General features: G+C 29.7%; 7 protein-coding genes across 12 annotated transcripts; 3 read left to right on the plus strand and 4 right to left on the minus strand.

Moving 5' to 3' along the window:
• Nucleotides 1–89: 89 nt before the first annotated feature.
• Nucleotides 90–9,461, plus strand: LOC130675565 (inositol polyphosphate-5-phosphatase A). 4 transcript variants are annotated; one of them, XM_057481352.1, is made up of 13 exons: nucleotides 90–898; nucleotides 1,028–1,069; nucleotides 1,152–1,252; nucleotides 2,362–2,449; nucleotides 2,514–2,577; nucleotides 2,647–2,867; nucleotides 2,964–3,104; nucleotides 3,181–3,342; nucleotides 3,884–4,060; nucleotides 4,132–4,197; nucleotides 4,398–4,440; nucleotides 5,948–5,984; nucleotides 9,089–9,187. In XM_057481352.1, exons 1-11 carry the CDS (start codon nucleotides 842–844, stop codon nucleotides 4,428–4,430), a joined length of 1,152 nt encoding a protein of 383 aa, XP_057337335.1. In that variant the 5' UTR covers nucleotides 90–841; the 3' UTR covers nucleotides 4,431–4,440; nucleotides 5,948–5,984; nucleotides 9,089–9,187. The 4 variants fall into 4 exon arrangements, with proteins under 4 accessions (XP_057337335.1, XP_057337327.1, XP_057337321.1 ...); XM_057481344.1 differs by lacking the exon at nucleotides 4,398–4,440 and having other exon boundaries at nucleotides 9,089–9,461; XM_057481338.1 differs by lacking the exon at nucleotides 4,398–4,440 and having other exon boundaries at nucleotides 5,948–7,144; nucleotides 9,089–9,231.
• Nucleotides 9,462–11,266: 1,805 nt separating this feature from the next.
• On the minus strand, nucleotides 11,267–12,808 carry LOC130675648 (AN1-type zinc finger protein 1-like). Its single transcript, XM_057481456.1, has 2 exons — nucleotides 12,365–12,808; nucleotides 11,267–11,687 (listed from the first exon to the last, which is right to left on the minus strand). The coding sequence occupies exons 1-2, from the start codon at nucleotides 12,806–12,808 to the stop codon at nucleotides 11,316–11,318; spliced, it is 816 nt and encodes a 271-aa protein (XP_057337439.1). The 3' UTR covers nucleotides 11,267–11,315.
• A 19-nt stretch (nucleotides 12,809–12,827) lies between these two features.
• On the minus strand, nucleotides 12,828–13,907 carry LOC130675690 (anaphase-promoting complex subunit 13). 2 transcript variants are annotated; one of them, XM_057481524.1, is made up of 3 exons: nucleotides 13,755–13,872; nucleotides 13,387–13,619; nucleotides 12,828–13,066 (listed from the first exon to the last, which is right to left on the minus strand). In XM_057481524.1, the coding sequence occupies exon 3, from the start codon at nucleotides 13,062–13,064 to the stop codon at nucleotides 12,828–12,830; it is 237 nt and encodes a 78-aa protein (XP_057337507.1). In that variant the 5' UTR covers nucleotides 13,065–13,066; nucleotides 13,387–13,619; nucleotides 13,755–13,872. The 2 variants fall into 2 exon arrangements, with proteins under 2 accessions (XP_057337507.1, XP_057337498.1); XM_057481515.1 differs by lacking the exon at nucleotides 13,387–13,619 and having other exon boundaries at nucleotides 13,755–13,907.
• A 720-nt stretch (nucleotides 13,908–14,627) lies between these two features.
• Nucleotides 14,628–17,815, minus strand: LOC130675629 (uncharacterized). The gene is made up of 4 exons (XM_057481423.1): nucleotides 17,362–17,815; nucleotides 16,760–17,039; nucleotides 16,188–16,679; nucleotides 14,628–16,102 (listed from the first exon to the last, which is right to left on the minus strand). The coding sequence occupies exons 1-4, from the start codon at nucleotides 17,532–17,534 to the stop codon at nucleotides 16,085–16,087; spliced, it is 963 nt and encodes a 320-aa protein (XP_057337406.1). The 5' UTR covers nucleotides 17,535–17,815; the 3' UTR covers nucleotides 14,628–16,084.
• LOC130675669 (histone RNA hairpin-binding protein) lies at nucleotides 14,756–16,154 on the plus strand. Its single transcript, XM_057481493.1, has 2 exons — nucleotides 14,756–15,141; nucleotides 15,869–16,154. Exons 1-2 carry the CDS (start codon nucleotides 14,756–14,758, stop codon nucleotides 16,020–16,022), a joined length of 540 nt encoding a protein of 179 aa, XP_057337476.1. The 3' UTR covers nucleotides 16,023–16,154.
• A 491-nt stretch (nucleotides 17,816–18,306) lies between the features above and the next one.
• On the plus strand, nucleotides 18,307–19,532 carry LOC130675679 (small nuclear ribonucleoprotein Sm D3). Its single transcript, XM_057481504.1, has 2 exons — nucleotides 18,307–18,797; nucleotides 19,288–19,532. The coding sequence occupies exons 1-2, from the start codon at nucleotides 18,482–18,484 to the stop codon at nucleotides 19,398–19,400; spliced, it is 429 nt and encodes a 142-aa protein (XP_057337487.1). The 5' UTR covers nucleotides 18,307–18,481; the 3' UTR covers nucleotides 19,401–19,532.
• Nucleotides 19,533–19,731: 199 nt separating this feature from the next.
• Nucleotides 19,732–22,402, minus strand: LOC130675639 (omega-amidase NIT2-like). Of its 2 annotated transcripts, XM_057481443.1 has the most exons (7): nucleotides 22,326–22,402; nucleotides 22,125–22,165; nucleotides 21,898–22,044; nucleotides 20,821–21,005; nucleotides 20,550–20,718; nucleotides 20,240–20,473; nucleotides 19,732–20,008 (listed from the first exon to the last, which is right to left on the minus strand). In XM_057481443.1, the coding sequence occupies exons 2-7, from the start codon at nucleotides 22,129–22,131 to the stop codon at nucleotides 19,911–19,913; spliced, it is 840 nt and encodes a 279-aa protein (XP_057337426.1). In that variant the 5' UTR covers nucleotides 22,132–22,165; nucleotides 22,326–22,402; the 3' UTR covers nucleotides 19,732–19,910. The 2 variants fall into 2 exon arrangements, with proteins under 2 accessions (XP_057337426.1, XP_057337417.1); XM_057481434.1 differs by having other exon boundaries at nucleotides 22,125–22,352.
• Between the last annotated feature and the right edge of the window lie 1,030 nt (nucleotides 22,403–23,432).

The following is a 23,432-nucleotide window of genomic DNA, read 5'->3' on the forward strand; positions in this document are numbered from 1 at the left end:
TTTCGCGCCCCTTCTCTTTTCAAAAGTTAATGACCGCGCATGCGCACTCCATAGTAAAAATACACGTAAAAGTATTTATGTGTAATTATTAGTGCAATCCATGTAATTTTGAATTAAAAGTTAATTACAAACTTTTATTAAGTGATTATAATTAACGTTAATTTTTTATAAAACAATTTATTGGATTTTTTGAATTTTGAATTTGAAATTTCATGGGTCTTATTGGGAATTTCGTATTTTAACTGCAGTAATAAGTGATAGGTTATGCAAAAAATGTACGGGGATGTGAGTGTGTAATTAATACGAAGTGGGAGCGGGCATGATGGTGATAGGGGGAAAATTTGAGGGGAAGCGGGTATATATCGAGATTTGATTGTATATACATATTTTGATTCACGTCGCGTAAGCAATACAAGTAAATAGATATCACTGTTTTCGTAAAATATTTTTTTTCTAACCAATTAGTAATGCGCTTACTTATTACTAACCAAGTTGATGAAAGTGAGGAATCGCGTCCTCGAAGGGAAAATTATTTTTTAATAACTCACTGAGGAATTTGTGATTTTTTTTAAAATACAAACGTTACTGCAAAAAAATATCTGCTCTCATTTTCGGATTAATTGCAAAAAATAATATTTCAAATTTAAAAAAAAAAAAGATTTTTAAAAATCTTCGACGAAATTGAATTTAAAGATTTTGTGAAAACGTTTAATTTAATCATGTTAAAATAATAATAATAATCTGCGAGCTAATCAATATTTATTTATATAAATATATTGTATTATATTAATATTTAATCAGATATTTTTAAAAGATTATATATTTAATTATTGTGATCAACATGTCAGGAATTCCGATTCTTCTCGTTACTGCCAATGTTGGCAGTATTTTTGAAGAGGTAAATTTTTTATTTTACGTACTCCAGTTATTCAATTATGACAGCTATAATATAATTATAAATATGTATAATAATAATAATAATAATAATAATAATAATAATAATAATGCTTATTTATTTAAATTTCAGCCTGGACTGATGTTGAAAACATGGACAGAAGAATTTTTATCAGTGAGAAAAATGAAAAATTGTACTAAAAAATTTAAAACAAAATTATTATACTCATAAAGTGAATTAAATTTTTATTTTCTAGACTATATCTCGACTGGATCCAAAATTTATAGCATTACACTGCCAAGAAGTAGGTGGAAAAAATTATGAACAAAGTATGCGGCATGTAGAAAATTTTGTCAGGTAATTATCAAAATTTTTTTCTATTTTTGATCCTTCATGCAACGTTGATTAGAATTTTTAATTTTGATGTTTATCAGAAAACAGTTAATTAATTTTTAATTACGTTTGTAAAAACCTATGACGTTAAATACTAATGACAGCCAATAATTAAATTAGATTACGGAAATTATGTGTAACCGGAAATAAGATATCTTGATTAACACTAAATGTTTAATTGAAAAATAAAATTTAATCGTAAGAACATTTTCCATAATTTTATCGAATTATAAGTTTGATCGATCAGTAAAAATGTCGCGTTTTTTAATTTTAATTCTGCTCCAACTATTCGATTTTTGAAGTTCTCAGGATCTGATATTAAATTTTAAAATTGAATAGAACTTTTTGGAACTGAGTTTGCATTTATATGTCGGTATATAATGAAAGTACACATGGAAGAAAATCAACTGATACTCGCACTATCAAGTAAAAGGTCATCGGTTAAAATTTTTTCAAAATTTTACGTTTTCCCTCTCGTATAAATTTTGAATGCTTATCAAAACGTTCTTTAATTTTCAGACTTTAATCTGAACATTGTTTATTGCATTTATTCAAAATTATGTTTTTTTCTTCATTATACACACACACATACATGTATATGTATTACACACATGTATATATATGAATTAATAAGAAAATATTATAGTTGTTACAAAAATGGATATCGAAGTGCATAATTTTACGGTTTATTAAATGCTTTCAAAGAGATTACACATTGGTAGCAAATGACCATGGAAGACTATTTTTAAAACATATTATTAATGTGTCTTGTCAACTAAAAAAATCAATAATCTTATCTGGTAGTTATTGTTGTATTAAGCCATGGTGATATCGGAGAAAAAATGCTTGGATCTGATTATATATATAATTATATTTGAACTAGATCCAAATATTGGCAGGATCTATTTATATATAACTATATATGATTATGCATAACTATATATAATTTTGCACATTTATATATGATCAGATCCAATCATTTTTTTTCGAATAAATTAAAATAATAAAATTAAATAATTACATACATTGTTTTAAATTTGATCATAAATAATATCATTTTAAAAATATTATAGATTACTTATGTCTTCGGAAGAACTAAGACTATTCGACAAAGTAACTGTTTTCTTGGATGAAGATTTTTCATCTGCTGAACACTTCACGGTACATCAAACAAATATAAGTTTTATTTTTTAATGATTTTTTTTTATATAAATTAATTTTTCAGGCCCTTGGAAATTTTTATTTCGTTCATGAGTCACTAAAGGACGTGTTCATTTGGGATTTTCAAGGTACAGTGAATTAGATTTCTGTAAATATATTTCGTGAAATTTTTTATGTTATCATTATTTAATTTTTAGCATATAAATTTGTCGTCGTTGCTGGCAAAGAAGTGCATTCTGGAAATATTGAATCAGTTTCAACAAAAGAGAAAGCGAAATTTCCTCAAAATTTCTTCCCTGAATGCAAGTGGTCAAGGAAGGGATTTTTACGTACACGATGGAGTATAAATGGGACAGTATTTGATCTTATTAACATACACTTATTTCATGATGCCAGTAATTTTATTGCTATGGAAACTGTAAGTATTTAATTTCATAATAATTTTAAAAAAGTATTTTACAAAATTAATGTAATCAATTTACACTTAAATAATTTAATTATTTTTTTTTTTTAGTTTCCATCAGTATACAGCAAAACACGACGGAAGGCATTGGAGCATACACTCGATAAATTCCACAATGATCAGTATCCAAATGTACCATATTTTTTATTTGGTGATTTCAATTTTCGTACCGACACATCTGGTGTTATAAAAGTAAATATATGATAAATTATTTTGTAAAATAATTTATAATTTATTAAACTATTTATTTGTTTCTATCATTTAATAGAAACTTACTGAAGATACTCAAGAAAGTCAATTATCTAACAAAGGAAGTCTTTCAAAGTTGCAATTTCGAAATAAGGATGACAGTTTGATATTAACACTAGGCAAAAAAGAATTCACTCATTGTGAGCATCAAAATGTTTTTACAGAAAATAGTGCTCGATGGGTAAATATTTTTTTTTTTATTTTCCTGTTTATTACACAGTAAATGATATTGTCTAAAGATCAACATAATCTGTGTGTTAGAAACGGTCCACACAATATTTGTGTTATTTTTTAAAACAGACTAGTTGTGTTGAATGTCAACAAATTTTGTGTTAAAATCTCGACACAAAATTCGGGTAATAGGGTAAGAGCACCAGCACCCAGTCCCTAACCAGAGGCCAGCCGGTCATGTACTTTAACATTGGCTCAAAATATATATAGATAATTTTTTTGAGGTGGCTGGCTACTGGTTTGGGGCTGGGTACTGGTGCTCTTACCCTACGAGAAGTGAATTCGACACTTTTTGAATGTCATTGGCGATACAAAAAAAAATGTTAACCTTTAAAGTGTTAAATAGTAGATCGATTCAAAATTTTAAAGTAACACAGTGAAATGTGTCGATTTAATACTAAAAATTAAACACAGATACACAATATTTTTTACTGTGTTAATTTATATCTCCTATTAATGACTGTAAAATTTTTACTAATTAATTGATACAGTTACAAGAATACGATCGTGAACTTGAAGTTTTTGAAGGTAGATTATTTGAATTCCCAATCGAATTTGTGCCAAGTTACCCCTTTGAAGAAGACGTTAGTCAAGGAAGTAATTTTATGCAGACCAGAGTACCTGCTTGGTGTGACCGAATTCTATTAAGCCCGACTGCAAAAACTCTTGTAAGTAAATACTTAGCAATATTTTTTTATTAATTAATTAAATAATTTTTTACTTTAATGCTTTATATTAGATTTCATCTCCTGACACGGTCAAGTACGGAATTATTGGAGCCAACACATGCATGGGTGATCATAAGGTAAAATTTGAATCTTATTTTATTATTATTATTTACTTCTCGGAAAAAATAAACACAGAATTAAATGATGAAAGAACATTACTTTAATTTATTTTTTATTTAATTTTACTTCGCCAAATTAATTCATAAAGTTTTTATAAATTTTTTTCTTATGCGTCTGATTTTTATTCTGATTAAAACAATTAATGATTATGATGCAGCCTGTTTTTCTGGACTTTCGAATAAATATCTAAATATTTAAAGGTACCTAATACAATTTCTCTATCTAATTTTATTCTACGCATTTTTTTTCTTTTTTTATCCATTTCATATTTAAACCTATTGCATTTGTTAAGTTTTCTTTTGTATTTATCTTATTTATTTGTTTTATCCATCGCCATTATGAAAAATTTATTTCATAATTAATTTTTCATCTTGAACTAAAATTTCACTTAATTTCCCTCTGTATTATGTACCTCCTCTTCATTATAATCGTTATCTTTTACATATATTATTATTACAGTGATTTTAAAGATTAACCGACAATTTTAATGTTTTCATTTTCTTTTTATTGTTCTCATGATATAAAATAATTAATTACATTTTCAAAGCTTATTCCTTATCTACCCACAGTGAATAGCCCGAACCCAGGAGTTTACTCTAAAATTTTCTGTTCGTATACCAGTTAAATGTCACATGAATTCGATTGAGTATTGAGTCTCTTTCATCTCGTAAATTGAACTCCCTATCAACAAGTTTTATCTACGTCCTAAAATATTCGGTTTATGGGATTGATTTTTTTTCACAAAAGGAAATTTTTTCTCTTCATTCATTTTGCTTTGGGCAAAAATAGAAAAAAATATAGAAACTTTTGGATAGGAAACATGGCCCGGCTTTACTATGACACCATACGCACATAAATTATTCTTGTTTCAAATACTATGGTGTCATAGGGGGCCAGAGCCATTGTCTAAAAAACATTCGTTTAGTGCAAAATATTCGATATGCGACAAGTTGTCGAGTAGACAATAGCTCAGGCCCCCTGTCATAGTAAAGCCGGACTATGTTGGCCACCCAACGGAAATTGAAATAAACCCTTGCAAAAATTACTATGGCCACAGTAAAATTGTTAACGCCTTACATGTACTAAAATCTACAACCAGCTAATAACTCACGGAGGAAAAAAAAAGTCATCCATACACTCACATTCATACCAATCAACATACACACAATTACACTTAATTACATATACAGTCAGAAATCAAAAACAGGATACAAGAAACATTGTACCACGTATAGATTTTTGCTACTAATTAAAAACTACAACTGATATCTCATCATAAGAACCAATATAGTTAGCAAATAAATAAAACAGGAAAACTGAAATTCAAATTGGAGCGGGAACCGCTATTAAAGTCAAACCAGTACAGAAACTGGCACGTGGTCCAATTGGGACGATAGCCAACAAGAAAAAAAAATGGCCATAGTAATTTTTTCATGTATTTTTTTAAATTTCCGTGAGGTGGCCAACATGGTCCAGCTTTACTATGACACCATAGTATTTCAAACAATAATTTCTCCGTGTACTTTCAATAGAACGAACTTTACTCCGCAAGCGGATGGTATTCAAAAATAAAATAACAAAAATTTATCATGACCCAGGATTACTCGTATTAGTAGAGTAGTATTTACTCCGCAATTCTCTCCGTTTATACATAACATAATATAAGTTATAAATCTTTTATATTTTTTTTTTTTCCCATAATTGCAGCCAGTCTATCTACGGATTTTCATTACTTCGAATGCAGGTACGATAAATTGTTGTTTGTCATGTCCGCACTTATGTTTCAAAGTGCCCAAGCATTATTTGGAGTTATTATCAATGTTGCCTGGCTATCGTAGTAATTATTTAAATTTACAACATACTGACCATTACTCATCACCAAAGCTTTTGCACGCATTAATGATTGAGCATGATCCGTACACTCCGGACAGCATGGATAGTCCAAGTCCCAGTGCGTTTCCGACCTCAGCGGAGCCAGATCAAGATTACGAACAAATAAATAATTTTGTTAAAAAAAAACCATCTAATGAAAAAACATTCAAGATGGCGGTATCGCCGGCTCTTCTAAAATCTAAGTTAGAATTTATTCAGAATGAACAAAAAGCGCAACGGGAAAAACATCATAAGAATGTACTCGAATCCAGATGTAATTCTTGGCCGAAAACACGTGAATCCAAACGCCAGTACAAGATGAAGAAACATCGGAGCAGTAGTGACATTTCTTCAATGTGCGGAAGCAATGAAAGTTCTGAAGAATCTAGAATATTTTCGCTTACTTCAAGTATTGTTAGGAAATCAATTAGTCATATTGTGATACCAAAAATCGCTATTATCAATGCAAGTAATTTCCAATCAAAGGAGAGCTCAGTAGATTTACAAGAAGAAAGATTGTTTAGTTTCATCAAAGACCGATCTATTGGTAAAGACACGACTAGTGGTGAAGGCTCTAGTTTAGAACTTGACTTATCAGATAAAAAACAAGAGTATCAATCAGACAGTAATAAAATATACTCTTGTAATCAAGACAGTGGAGTTGATACTTTGGATGCTGATGATGTTTTTTCGCCGACAAAACCACTTATAGTTTCTTCGAATGAAACAACTTCTAGTTATTCCTTAGATTTAAACAAAGATTATCATCACTTTGAAGATGTCATTAATAAAAATAGTGAATTTGAAATAGAAATTGACGAGCTGGAAAAAATTTCCGGATTAACTACGAATATTCAAAATTTAATTTCCTCTACTGAACAGAACATTACTTCGAAAAATATCAACAGAAGTAGTTCGATAAATAGCAAAAATAGTTATAATGAAAATCTAAACCCAAGTAAATTAAAGTCGAATAAAATTACTCAGAAAAATTTAATTAATGTACATAAGTGTAAAAAGTGTTGCTGCGTTGTAAGTTGATTTTCAGTTATTATATTATTAAATTTATTTATTTTTAATGTTACACTGAGAGATTTAATGTGTGTTAATATCCTGAAAAACATAAATAAGATCTGGGTTGATCTATTGTCATTCCAACAAGAGATTGGACCGGGTGTCGTCGGTTTTTATTCCCACTCTGGATGTTCTATGTGCTAAATGTTCTCCCACTTTTCTGTGCGCATGCGCAGTTCATAAATGTTCGGCAGTGGGGGCAATTTCCGAGGTCTATTCTCTTACTGGGAGTCCCAGTATGATGTGTATTCTTAAAATTACTATTTCTAAATTTTGAAAATGATTTTATGTACAAACTATCTTTACGTATATCTTGATAGATACTACCAAAGAAAATAAAGTCAAAGCAAGTAAATAATAAAAATTCTATATCAATGCATGAATAAAATATGAATTTTAAGTCACATATGCAAATATTTTTTCGAGATACATTTTTAAATCTTCTACCTCAAATACAAAATATAAACCCTTGACAAGTACTGAGAGAACATACAATTTAGCCAAAAATTTTATAGTATAAGGAGTAAGAGAGTATGAGTTTTTACTAATCATTTTATTTTCCTATTTTTTTACATCATTGTAATGTTTGTAAAAAAAATGTTAATAATTTAAAAAAATTTATCTTTGTACTCCGAAGTTTACTTTAAAAAGAATCTATTGATAATATGGAGAAAGTTTAAGTGACTACGATTATTGTTCATAATTCAAAACAAAGAAAAATTAATGAAAATATTCGTAACCTATACTATGAAATTTCAAATGATTTTGAAATATTGCAACTCGTAATTTTGTAATAATTCGCGTATGTGAATAGAGTAATTTAATATGACAAATAGCAGAATGTGAAATAAAACAATAAGGCATAACGAAACAATACAAAATTTGTGAAATCTTTGATAAATTAACCAAACAAAACAGCCTTTCATTGTATTTCATCTCATATTTATTGCTAATATAGTATTTATGACAAAGACTTTTTTTTAATTGACGAAATAGTATATTGCGAAGCGAAGGGTAAAAACACGATTTCAGATGAGGGCGAAATTTACTGTGAGCCGAAAACGAGTGCTGACATAACCCCACGTTTGAAATAGTCTTCAATCCCGCGCCACGCGCTATATTTTGTTATATCACCTGCGTAGAAATCGGAAATTCTGATATCTGTAGCCAATTGAAACAGACCGATTTCGGACCAATAGCGCGGCAAAAATAATGCTGTACAGTCCGTAAAAGAATGATCTTTTCTTCCGCCATTTTTCTACAATTGAGTCATTACTGCACATGCGCGCTAGTGCAAATTCATGGAAAAGTAATAGGATTAAGTCCATTCTTTTGCAGACTTAAGTATACGCAAACTTGAGTGATTTAAAAGAAAAAATAATGGCATTAAGGAAAAATTCAATTGCCAAGTTGATATTTTAACCATTTACGTATACTTGTCAAGGGTAACTAAAAATATCGATGATGTTACGTTATTTAATTTATAATTGTTTTAAAATTTATTGAAACATTTTTAGCAATAGCGTTATAGTTTTACCAGAAATGAACAATGTATTATAATGTATTAATTATAGAACGGAAAACATCAGTATTTGTCGTTGGAACATCGCATGTGCATTTAATAAATTTGAGCATCTTAGCTTTATTTAGCTTCACTGTTTATATTTTTTACTTTTTTGAAAATTGTTTGATTTGATAACTTTCACAACAGTATTAAGTCATTTGAATACAATTGGACCTCATTAAAACATTATTTTAATTTATGTCTTATTCGCACTAGAAATATTGTCTGATTGTTAGATTATAAATTATTTTAACAAGGCCCGATTGTATGACTTTTTGTTTTTTTTACAAGTTTCTGCTAACAAATGATATTAACTTTAAATAAATTGCTTATAACAGATCCGATAGAATCTAATAAGCGCGGAAGTAATGTCAATCTTTTGAAAAACATGAAGAAATTGACATGCTGCAACAGCGGGGCAACAATAACACGGTACATCCATATAAAACACGCTGATTCATCAGTCAAGATATTTCGAGAAACAACTATTTGATAAATAAAATGTTTTATTTATTTTAAAAACTTGTTTTAGATTACCTTAGAAATTATTCTTGTTATTTTGGACATCAAATGACCGCTCATTTTCTCTTAAGGGCAGTCATAGACAGCCCCCACCCCCACTTTTTAAAAATAGTCAATGATTTTCAACAGTGAAAGTTAAGATTTTGAAAAAAATTCTATTAAAAATTTGGCTCGATTATAAATACAAAATTTTAATTATGAATAATTCAAAAATAAGATTCCTTATTTAAAAACGTATGAGTAAGATGCATTTTTAAATCACGATTATCATCCCTTTAATAATCTCGAGAAGACAAGACACTAAGTCAGTACTTAATTTATAACAGTCATTATATTATAACACTATTATAATAGTTATTAATGTTATTGTAGAAATATACACTATTTAAAGTATAAAGAAAATTTGACTCCGGAGTTCATTTTACTCTATCTGGAGTTAGTCTGTATTTCATTGAACTCCGAAGCTTAGTTTAAGAGTTCCACTAAAATAATTCTACATACACAGAAAGAACAAGATGATACTGGCTACGAGGTAAAAAAAAATTTCAGATAGTACCCAGTATAATCTAGATTATACTGAGTTGCATCTAGATTATACCCAGTTTCATCCCAGATTTCAATCAGTAACATCTCAGATTATACAGCGCTAGATTATACTAGTTTTAATCCTAGATGGTAACCACATACATCTGGATTATACTCAGTACCATCTGAGATTTAACTCTGTTACATATCAGCCATTTTTTTTTCATGCATGCGTATCTAGTATACCACACGCGCATGCGCTAGAAAAAAAATGGCTGAGATTTGAGTTAAATCTCAGATAGTACTGAGTATAATCTGAGATGGTACTGGGTATAATCCAGATGTATGTGGTTACCATCTAGGATGAAAACTAGTATAATCTAGCGCTCTATAATCTGAGATGTTACTGAGTGAAATCTGGGATGAAACTGAGTATAATCTAGATGCAACTCAGTATAATCTAGATTATACTGGGTACTATCTGAAATTTTTTTTTTACCTCAGATATAACTGAGTATACTCTGAGATGGTAGCCAGTATCATCTTGTTCTTTCCGTGTACAGTTTCACAATAGATGTAAAGAAGACTAAGTCTTCTCCATTAGTTTTGCGAAGTACGTAAATATTATTATTTTTGACGAAAGTTAACTCCGACCAGAAGTAAACAATAGTACATTGTGTTAACCGGCGATTTTTCGCACGCTAGAAAAAAGTAAGCCGGCTTTTAAGTTTGACGACAGTAGCGCACTACCTCGCCGCTTCGCGTTCGAAGTGCGCAACATGAAAATCAAATAAATACAGTTCAAATATTTAAACATTTGAAAAGTTATTCAATTATTACATATCACTGAAGATATTTATCGTTGCAGACCCAATAAATTGGGAGTCGCTAAAATTAAACTAAAAATCATGAAAAATAACCAAGAACATTAAATGTTTATAAGAATTATCACAATGAACGTACTTACATAATATAAGAATTATGCTGAATGTATATTAAAAAATAATTGATAATATTTGCTATTAAAATTGTTGTTCTTCCCATTATGTTAATGGAAAAAAAAAAACTAATTTTACCCATTGTTCAATACGATTTTAAACAATCGAAAAATAAGTCATCAACATTTACAAGTTAAGAAATTCATTCGATATTAAAGAATGAACTTAAATAATTATAAAAATGTCCTTATTTTTAAGAGAAAAAAAAATACTCAATAAGTATTTACGAGTAATTATTTACAAATCAATTTACTATAAATATTTTAACCTAAAAGAATTAATCGAAAACTTGAAATTAAAAATTTACAGAATCATGGAAATATTTCTACTTTTTAAAGCAGAAGAAAATGAAAATGATTGTGTTTGAATTTAAATCTGTAATACTATTTATATTGTGTAAAACAAAAATAAATATTTACTCAATAAAAAGTACAACTTCAGCAAAATAAAATAAAGAAATGTTTAAAAATATTTAAGAACAACTATCAACAGTGTGACCTTTATTTTTCCATGAAAAAAATTATTTATATACAGTACAATCAACAGTATCTTCTTTGGAATATTCTAAGATTAAACTTTGGCCATCGGTCAAGTGAGAATCATCCAGCAAACTTGATATTAAAACGTCCATTTTATCAGTGATAATTTTACCATTTGAATGATTGAATAATTTCAGTTTTACTAAATTTGATGTATTGTTTGTATTGTTTATTCCCATGATATCAGCTATGGAATCGATGCTTTTTCCAATCGTCCAGCTGTCACTAATAAATACAGCTCGTGATTCTTTTTTCTGGACTTTAAGAGGCGGGTAAATCAGAAAATATCTTCTATGATTTGAAGGTATTTCCTTTGAACCTGTCGCGCGTCCTTTTAGTTTCATTAATTGTACCTAGAATTTTATTTGAGAATACAGTTTCCATGATACCAGCATCGAAACTCAGTCTCAGTCTCTACAGCCAGTCTAAAGAAGCTAATTTCAGTCCAATGCCGCGAATGAATATCAGTAAACGCGTAAATTATGAATGCCGTTAGTCAGCGGGCAGAAACAAATAATGTTTCTGCCCGCTGACTGAAGACTTTCGCAATTTAAACTTTGATACTTGTCATTTGTTTATCAGTGATTTCAGACCATTAATTTTATTTACGCAAATGACAGTTCTGACTGTGATTAAGTTTTATAAAAATTATTGTGAATAATAATAGTATATTACACACCTAGGGAAGTAAAGTAAAAAATGTCGGCTGCGCCTCGACCAACAATTACATGTGATCTGAGACATTTCTTACTTTACGCTTACGCTGATAGTTGATGACACTATTGGTCTTAAATTAATTTGATTCAGACTGGCTGCTGACACTGAAACTAAGTTCCAATGCAGGTAATCGTGAAAAATATAGTGTGTAACTCAGGACGAAACACGATTTCCGACTGTGGGTGATGTCAGCCACCTTCGCCCTGGTCTGAAATTGTTTTGTTTCATCCCTTGTCATACAATATACTATACTATCTAACGTTATACTATATAACGCATAACGTTAGATAATAAAAAAAGAATATCATTTTACCTTCTTTGCTAATGCAGAATTTTTCGACTTTTTAGAATTCTCAGTAATTTCAGTATCTACGACACTCTTAGCCGCTAAAAACTGATCTTTTGAATTCTGCCATACTTTCAATTCCTTAGAAATTTCTTCATCCGTTTTTTCAAAGCATCCATGGTGTCGATGATTTACACAAAAATGTTTCTTACATTCTGTGCAAATCATTTCAATAATTGAAGTACTGTTGCATTGTTCGTGTGTACAAATATAATTTTTAGAAGTCGTACTGTTGACTGAATCATCTAATTTTTCAACGACATTGTCTTTATATTTAGGACAGTGGTGTGATGATATATGATGATGATTTTTACAAAATAACGAGGAACAATGCGCACAGGTAATGATTAAAAAATCATTTTGTTTGCAAAATTCTATGCTGCACTGCTTGCCTACTTGTGGTAATTCCATGATATTAAAAGTATACTTTTTAATTGTGTGAAGGAGTAGGTGAGTGAAAATGATTTTCACTAAATGTGCCAAGGGCTAAATTGCTCCACTTTTGTTCTAACTCTCTCAGAGTCATATGCGAATCTCCATTATCACTTTCAGGATCTGGTAATTCTGATGATGGAACGACTATATCATCAATAGGTAGTCGTTCTTTTCTCCAAGCTTCATCAATTAATTCTAAAAGTCTGCCATCTCCAGTAATTTGACTATCCATTGCTAAAAATTACAACACAAAATTCATAAGACGAACTTCCATGATATTGAAGTTAGCCGACGTGTACTAATTTTTGGATTTTTTTTTTATGCGATAAATTATAAAAAAAAAATATTTGAAGAAATTGCACCTGTAGTTTTTTTAATTTTCTACATGTGCATATTTTTAGTTTTTATTTTTTTATAATTGATTTGTTAGAAAAAAAATCCGAAAATTTTTAATTGTCTGCTAACTTCAGGATCATACTTCCTACGAACATTCTTATCATTCGAGTCTTATAAATATTTGAAACGTAATTTGAAATTTAAAATTTGTTAGTTACCCCCCAGCCTTAACTCGTAATTAGAAATCTGAAATTAGGCAATTCGGTTCTCTGCTTTAAAAAAATGATAGATTCTCATAGCTGTACATGTCAGGCCTGTACTTGACTACAGAATTTTCTCATAGAATTCATTGATTATCATAAAACCTCTGGGAATTTATTGGAATCTATGAGATTTTTTAAATAGAGAGTACTGCCGATCCTTAAACTTGCAGGAGAGTTTTCAGTCGTCCCTAAGACAGAAGAGGATTGAGGTTAAGGAAGTATGAGAATCACAAGTCAGCTCGGGAAATAAAAACCCTTTATTTTATCAGGACGACTGTAAGGAATCTCAGTTAGTGTAATGAATTTAACATAATTATACTTACACAAGAATTGATTTTTTATTCAAGTAACCGCTTAGTACTTTGACTTTTATTTTTCACCCACAATATTATTATTATACTCAATATATTGTCGTCTCTGAAAATAACAGGAAAACGAACTTACCCAGGAGCGAATTTAACTGCAAATTGACGGAAATCTATGGCGAGAAACTGATGTCAAGTTGAATAGAAAAAATGGCGTCAATCTTTGTCAGATTTGTAGTGAAATTGAACTTTCCCTAATAGCCACTTTAGTTTGAAATTGACAGCACCCTGATAGCCACACAAATTATAATTGCTCAGCAAGTTCTGCAGTGAAACACTTAAGGCTGGGCCGGACTAAACGAATTTTTGAATTTTACTTTTCTTTTAATTTATTAATCAATTATTATTACAGAAATTGTAGTAGCTTCCGAAAAAATTTGAAAGACAAACTTTTTCGGAAGGTTTTCATCATTCGAGTGACGTAATTATTCAAAACGTAATTAGAAAAGTGAAATTCGAAAATTCGTTTAGTACTGCCGACCCTTAATGTAATTTTCTAATAACTTTCAACGTGAATTTTCATTTTAAGTAAGGTAGTAAATTTACGTCGAATTGTTTAGCAAGTTGTATACAAATTGTCATCAAAAACGGAAAAGCCCGAAGTTGACGGACAGTTGACGAAAAATTTAAGGAAACTTGTGTCAAGCAAACTGTGCTATTAGGGATGAACATCAACTTTGCAGTCAACTTGACGTGAAGGTCCGCAGCAACTTTCCATCAGTTTGAAGTTAAACCGGCTATCGGAGTGGGAGATTAAACAGCGCGCCCTGATGGATGCTTGTAACCCTAAACAATGTTTAGTTGTAAGCCAACGAGTTTTTTTTTGTCAAATTTTTGACTTTTGTTTATTAATACGTTCTATCATGTTGTTTACATCAGTATAATATAAATATATTTACTATTATATACTTTTTTAATTGTAAAATACTCTTGGTAGTATTTTGTATCATCCAGAAAAAATGACAACACAAGAGAGTGATTCCAAGGAATGGTTTTACGGTTCCAATGATAAACAATCAAATGTCGATACTGAAAACTGCATCATAGATTCAATTAAAATAGAAAAAGATGATAGTTTAAATCTTACAAGTTCAAACGTATCTGAAGATTCTGATGTAACGCGTAAGAGAATCCGGAATGCGAGCCCAGATTCAAAATCCGAACGGCATTTACGTGATAGACAAATCAGCGAAAACAGTGAATCGAACTCCAGCACCTCATCTGATCACAAGAAAAAAAAAATAGAATATGAAACTGAACCTGGTATTATAGCACGCAGGCAAAAAGAAATTGATTATGGAAAAAATACCATAGGTTATGACAGATATCTACAAGCGGTTCCCAAGTACGTTTCTTAGTTTGCATATTTGTATCAAAGCCATTTCTAGACAGTGCCCCCCACTTTTTAAAAATTTTCAATGACAACTGTCATGAGCGTATAAAAATTTTATTACTTAATTTTTAAAAAAACTAAAACATTAATTGAAAAAGGGACGTAGTTGCAATTTCGCTGATGCAGGTTTAAAAAAATTACTTACAGTTGATACCGATTGGGAGCACAACGAATTTTTCAAAATAAATTCCAGTAAAATCTTCATGCAAATTTTGTAATTCAAATTTAAAAATTTGTAAGGCTAAAATTTACATGAGCCAGAAGTTAACAGACGATCGGATTTTTTTTTACCGGAGAATAACAAAAAAAAAAAACTAAAAATATGCACATGTAGAAAATTCAAAAAACTATAAGTGCAATTTTTTCAAATATTTTTCTTTAAATGATTTATTGCTTGAAAAAAATTCAAAAATTATCAGATGTCGGCCAACTTCAGTTTCATAAATTTATTTAACAATTTTTTTTTTACTACTAATTGCTAACAACTAAGTCATTTTTTTTTAATTCTACATCTCGGAAATTGTCTTTTTTTCAGTTAAGGTTTCAATTAATTATTAATATTCTAATACGGTCATTATAGAAAGTCATTGAAAATTTGAAAAAAAAAAAGGCGGGCACTGTCTGAGAATGCCTTTGAAATCTTTATAAAAATAACACTTCAATGTATTTTATATTACAGACATGAAAGAACGAAAGAACATCCAAAAACTCCACCCAAATATGCTAAGTACAGCAGAAGAGCTTGGGACGGTATGATGAGACTTTGGCGCAAACAACTGCACAAATGGGATCCATCAGAAGAAGCAAATGATGATTCAGATACTTCGTCTTAACGTGGCTTTAATTTTTTACTTCATTTATTTAAGTTATGTATCGAAGACAATTTTTACATCTGTCATTTTTTTCTGGTTTCCTGAAATAATTCAAAAAATGAAATGAATATATTTTGATTGTGAGAAAAAATATTTAAAGTGAAATTAAGTTATTTATTGCGCTACATTAGAATTATTTAATGACTCCAATAATTTTAAAATTTTATCCAGTTTTTCATTTGTTTTGCTTTCTATCAAATCTATTTTTTTCGAAAGTCTTTCTTCCATTTCTGTAATTTTTAAATCAAGCAGAGCTTCAATTTTTCCATTACAAGATGATGTGTTTTGATTTTCCATATTTGGTTTTTCTTCTTGCCCATAATTCCTATTTGTTAGAAAATCCTTTGATTTTAAAAGCTCATGTGCATTCCGTGTAAAACTTTTCGCATAATTATTTACAGTCAAGTCATCCCTGCTACTGACATTGTCATCGTTTCCATTAATTGAAGGACATAATTTCTCTAGTTCGTTACTTCTGTTATCTAGTAATTTTCTCAGACATTCATTGACAAAATTTAAATCCAAGTGTTCCGCAGTCTTTGAAACCTCTGATTGCTGGAGAAGAAGTCGGACTCCGTAAAGAAACATAGTGGGTCGATTGTTTTTAATTCTTGTGAACTGGAAATTGAAATAACATTTCAAAAAAACTTAATAGTATTAATTGAATGGTTAAAATTAATGAAACGGTTCAATTTTACCTTTATGCTGACTTCAGACGATGGACGTTCGAATGCAACCTCTGCGTAATAGACAGAAGAATCTTCAAATTCGTCAATAAAATCAGCGAATATCGTTGTCGTGTACTCGCCAAAGTCCTGAAAAATTTCTAAGACCGAGGCTTCTGAAACTATTCCTATTCGTGATATTTTTTTGTCTTTATTCTTTAATTTTATGTCTAGTGTACAGGGTCCGCTGTCATCTGATCTTCTTTTGACTTCTATGCATCCTTTTTCGTCGACAATATCTTCGAGGGTCATTCTAAAATTCATGCACATAAAAAATATTGTGTCAAGATCGATGCCGCGACTATTAAACCGAAGACAGTTCAACCCGCGACACTTCAACCGATGATACTTCAACCGAATGACAGTTAATCCCTGACAGAAAATTCCTGATAAGAGGGCACCTAATATAGGGGGTCCAGATTATTTTCAGTTGAAGTGTCGCACGGTTGAACTGTCGCAGTTTAACTGTCCTCGGTTTAATTGTAACAGAACTGTCAAATCAACCGTTTTTAGCACAGATTCACATCAATTTTTCCCGCGAAAATAGATTGTAAATAATACAATTCAAATTATACCTGTTAGAGCAATCATTTACTGAGCCAATGGAAATTACATTCCTAAAATTTTTTGTACTTTCAGTCAAGTCCCAATTTGATGATACATCAAACGAACCCATTTCGGTTTTATTATTATTCAAATGATAATCATCTGGTGGACACATGAATTTTTCTTGAATTTGATTCATCATATTTCTGATCAATCACGAATTTCCAACAATCAATTGTATTTAAATTTATTTTCCAAGCATATCCTTACACATAACTTCTTATTCAAAGATTGAACATCAGTTAACTTGTTTCTAGAAGCATCAATCATTAAAATTTTACGGTCAATGATGATGTTGTTGTTTTTTCTAATTTAAAAAAGTAAAAAAGTTGTGATTGATTTTATAAAACTGCTATGTATCTGAACAGAAATTAACTTTGACAGTTTCAACCATCAATCTGATTGATGTGCTTTCAATGTTGATACTTAGATAACTAATTCATTTGACTGCAAGTTGACAGACATTTACGACCGAATATTGACTCTCAGTTGACTGCTAAAAGTTGGCGGCCTATTCAAATCTTGGAATTCTTTCCCGCAATTTACGGTTGAAGGTCTTGTCCATTTTTAGTTCATGTCGTCCCTGTGAAGTGAAAATTTAAAATGTCAGTAGTTTGACGTTAATTTCCATTAATCTTTTACTTTTACTTGAGTGTAAAGTGGCTGATAATTGTAAATTTTTTAAATTTTTGAATAAATAAATAAAATTTTGAAAATCCGTACTCGCATTATTTTCAATTTTATATTTATTCAAAATTCATAAATTGTCTCATGTCTGCTGCATTCACTCATATTTTTGACGCGCGCTTCTACGGCCATTTTTTCTGGACTGACAACGCCATCCATTGGAATTTAATTGCGCGAAACTCATCAGCAAGAAAATTTACTTGAGTTTTTATTACAGACAATTTTTATACTGTATGCCGACAGTTTTCGTATACATTCGTACACATTCAGTTTGTGATTTCATACACATTCATTTTGTTTAAAAATAAAATAATTTTTTACGAATAATTATAATTATTATTCGTATAAGATACAAATACTTTGATTATAATTCAAATTTACAAAACACAAAACTAAATAAAAATGTCAATTGGAGTACCAATAAAAGTGCTTCATGAAGCCGAGGGTCATATCATAACCTGTGAAACAAATACCGGCGAGGTTTATCGTGGAATATTGATTGAAGCTGAGGACAACATGAATTGTCAGATGCAAAACATTACTGTAACCTACAGAGATGGTAGAGTAGCTCAATTAGAAAATGTATACATTCGCGGGTCCAAAATAAGATTTCTTATACTGCCGGACATGTTGAAAAATGCGCCAATGTTTAAAAGACCTGGTGGGAAAGGATCAGGAACAGCAGGTCGTGGAAAGTCGGCGATTCTCCGAGCTCAAGGTTTGTTGAATAAATAATTACATATTCTCGTAGAAATATATGACTAATTTTATGATACACGCGTCAGATACAAAAACACATTTAGCGCGTAATTTAAATGTAAACATTTTTACATAAATATTAAGAAGTCATTTATTATTTTTAACGTTTTGATGTAAAAATCAAAATTTTTACATCGGCAAAATATATCTGAGTTTTTTTTGTTAATATCGAAAGTTATTTTAATGAAAAACTATAAGATTTCATCACATCTACAATGGAAAATTCAAATTTCTGTTATTGTTCGAGGGGAGCGCATGTGAAAAATTTTTTTCTTTGAAAAAAATTAAATTTCTTTTGTGATAAAAAAATATTTCAAAGTTTAAAGATATCAGACTGCAATTATTTTTTCTCTGATTATAAAGAGTTTAAATTTATTTATGTAAATTCCACATATCGAACTTGAAAAATTAGAAAATATTAAAGTATTAATTCAATTGATATTTTTTAGCAAGAGGCAGAGGTCGAGGACAAAACCAAAGGGGTCGAGGTACTGGTTCTGCACCGTGGCTCAATCAACAAACTCAACCAGGTGGATCTCAAGCTGGTAGAGGAAGGGGATAATCAAATACTCTTTTACGTTCCACACTTATTTAACACCTATCATGTCATTGATTTCTGCAAAAATTTTTTTTAATTCTCTATATAATTACATTGTATCAGAATTATTAATAATAATTAATAAGTTTAATAGTATCCGGATGAATATTATTTAAATTTACATTTTAACCCAGGGATCCTTCATCAAAAACGTCACGCAAAATTGTACTTTAGACTCACCTCCCTTCGTTATATTTTCTACGACCCCTCCCCCTCCCCATAAATTTCCAGGGTTAATCCATCTGCTTTAATCGCAAGTAATTTAGTGAAATAAAAATAGAAAATTTTTTCAGTGTGATGTAAAAAATTTTAATAGACATTTTAATACATAACAATTAGTAAAAATGTATACTTCGGATTTCGTTTGCAATTTTTTATAAAAATTTATGATTGTTAATTAATTATAGCCAATTGACTATGAGTCTTTTTGAAAGACCTCAAGGTGTTTTAAATATTAAAAACGTTCTTTTTTACTTATTTATCATCATGCTTGTAAACGGTATCATAGATATCAGTGCGCCGTTGCATAAAAGTTGGAATTTGACTTCTTACTTCTTTTACAATAGACGAATCTATAAAAAAAAAGTACACAGAGTTCATAAGTGATACTTAAATTACTTTTGAAAGTAATTTGGTAATAGTTTGTAAGTTGGACTCCACACATTTTTCGAGATTCTAAGTGCTTACATTTAAAATTTCTAAACATGAAATCTTACAAATTTTTGAAATATATAATTATAATTTTTATATAAAGACGTAATAAAGAGGAACCCCGATTATAAACCATTGCCAATTATTCATACCTATTTCAGTGACTATCATATTTTCGTGAATATCCAAGTCATGAATTATTTCTCCCCATGGATTAGTCACTTGGCTGTGTCCCCACGCGATATATTCTGATTTAGTATCACGTGCCGGAGAGACACTGACAACGTAGCATTGATTATCATTAGCTCTCGAACGTTGGAGAAGTTGCCAATGTAATGGTCCGGTAGTCATATTGAATGCAGCTGGATACACCAATAAACTACAGCCTAATATAAAAATAATCATAATAAATAATAAACATTTCACTTATTTATTTCTGATGGCATTCAAAAATAAACTTGCCTTTATTACGATAAAGGCGCGCCATTTCTTCAAATCTGATATCATAACATATTCCTATACCAATTTTAAAACCATTCAGGTCAATCATCGTCAAAGTATTTCCCGCACTCAAAACTTCGCTCTCGGCAAATCGTATCTTGCCTTTTATGTCAATATCAAATAAATGCATCTTAAAAAAATTTCAAAAAAATTATTTGAATTATTAAAAACCAGTTTAGTCATTTTTGTTGTAATTACAGTAACTTTTAGTTTAAATCGCAAATATAAATACTTTTCTATGTTTCGCTATAAGATGACCTTCAGTATTCCAGACGGTGCAGGTATTGTACAATGTGTCATTATCTCTTTCAATAATAGTACCAGCAATAACATTTATTTTGAAATTTTTTGCCGCATTTGATAGGGCTAAGCTTGTTTCTCCCGAAGGGATGTCTTCGGCATACTTACTCGAATGTTCTGCAGTAAAAACCGTATTTATAAAAAAAAATTTAATGACAGATTTTTAATTACTACGCGGAAAAATTACAGTTTCAAATATCATTAAAGTTCCTTTACTTCAAAAGTAAAAATTACATTATTTCGGTGAAGTTACAGTTTTATACAAGACATTTTTAAGTCTTTGATAGCAAACAGATTTTCAAATGTTTTAGTAGAAACTGTAAAATTTGAGGTCTATAATTGTAATTACTTTATTACAAAAAGTGTCAATTATTAGAGTGCAAACGATAATATAAGTTTTTTATACGAGGGCTGTTTTTACACTAAAAATTGTAATTTTTCCACTGCTCTTTTTTCCGTGTCAACATTTAACAAAAAACTTTCATAATAACAAAGTATTTCGATAGTATATTACACACCAAGGGCGAAAAGTAGGACATGTCAACCCTCGAATATAATTTAAATTATCAATAAAATCGTACATCATACATCCAGGGTAAAAAGTAAGTAGTTTTGTCTTTTGAGAAAAGAAATTTTAAAAATCAACGCATGCGCCATTTTTCTTACAAACAGAGGCAAAAATTTAAACTTTTCAGGTGCAGATCTGATCCACGTGTTTGCCGCCCTTGCCTTCATCTCGGCTAGCCAATTACGCATCGCGGTTGGAATATCCTACTTTTTTCTCTTAGTGTGTATTTAATCATTTAATTTAAAATTAAAATCTTATTGATTATTGAAAAAAATTTAATCTTAAAATAAATTAAATAAGGATTTCACTTTCAATCAAAATTTTTTGTAACTGCAAAAGTTTTTTTATTTATAAAATCTCTGTTTCATTTATGTGATTCTGATATATTTCAATTTTTTCTTATAAAGAATAAGTAAAAAAGAAATGATGGATTATACGAACGTATGCCATAAGAAGAATTAAAACATTCCGGAAAAATGACAACGTCAGCAGATTGTTCTTTCGCTTGTTCAATAAATGAAACAGCTTTTTCTATGTTGACACGTTTATTGGAATCGACAAGTAGCTGTACCAAAGCAAGCCGCAGTGCTATTACAATAAATTACATAAATTAATATACTTATGTTATTATTAATACAGACATTTATTGTATAATAAACTCAAGTTACTCGTCATAGTTTGAATTCCTTATGTGACACCTCGTTTCAAACTGTGGAAAAAATTAGTGAATTAATGTATGAAAAATACTTCGAATTTAAAAAATTCTTAGTTGAATCTATTATTTTTTTCAAGTGCAGATATTATGTATTTATTTGCACGCAAGTATATTGTAGATGTTTTATGTCTGACTAAATTTCAAAATTACGTACGCAGTTTTCGTTAGAAACGTGCATAAGAAATTTAAACATGACACTTGTGCTAGTATTGTATCAGGTGTTATCTTTATCACTCTACTAGTCTAGTCAACATTCGCCTTTTGGGTCAAAGTTTTTTATTCGCCTCGGAAAATTATGATCGAGGTGTCATTCGATTCGTCATCGCATCTAGAAACTTTTTGAAAAATTTGGAGTGGAGCGCGAAAAAATTACGAAAGTTATAAACAATTTAGTAAAAAAAAAATAAGGGGGTTTTGTTTTTTGCGAATATCTCAAAAAGTATTCAAAATTTTTGAAATTCGAAAAAAGATCCAAAAAGAGGAAGAAATTTCCTAGAAAAAGTCATTCCATCCCAAACTCTAGGACCAATATTTATAATTTTTCTAGAGGGTTAAAAATACGGCCGAAAACGGGAACTCTCGCTAGCGTAAGCTCCGCCAACTTCGGACTTTTAATAAAAAAATATTATTTAAACTAATTAAATACGAAAATTAAGGAATGAAAAAATGCAAGCAACCTACAAGATAGATCAATGAACAATAATCCGGCGATCAAAAATTTTTATCGCGATTTCCCAATTAGTTATCCATTAATTAATTAACAATTTTTTGTAGCATGAACATCAACATTGAAAGTGCAATAATTGTTAAACTATTAATCTGGAATTTTTTCCCTTTCATGGAGCTATTTTTCAAAGGCTATAGAATAGATTCCCGCTGGAAAAATTAAAAAATTGTTAATTTTCACTTTGTTATTAACAATTTACTGAAGTAAAAAATTATCAACCTCGATTAAACATTGAAAAAAATATTTTTTTTTATAATATTGCTATTGGTCCGTTTTCTTATGATCATAAGCCACTTAAAAATGATTTTTAATAATTTTTATCCCATATTGTTTAAAAAAATGTTATAAACAAATGCGTTGTTTATAAGATAATCAAAAATTTTTTTTTCATAACATAATCTTTGATGAAAATTATGATTTTAAAAAAAAAACCATTTCTTAAAAAAATTTTTTGATTACTTAAAAACGCATTTGTTAATTAACTATTTTTTTCTACCACTAGTTACGAAAATTAAGGAATCATTTTTTTTTATT

Source organism: Microplitis mediator, chromosome 1, assembly GCF_029852145.1.
Source record: "Microplitis mediator isolate UGA2020A chromosome 1, iyMicMedi2.1, whole genome shotgun sequence".
Classification (NCBI taxonomy): domain Eukaryota; kingdom Metazoa; phylum Arthropoda; class Insecta; order Hymenoptera; family Braconidae; genus Microplitis; species Microplitis mediator.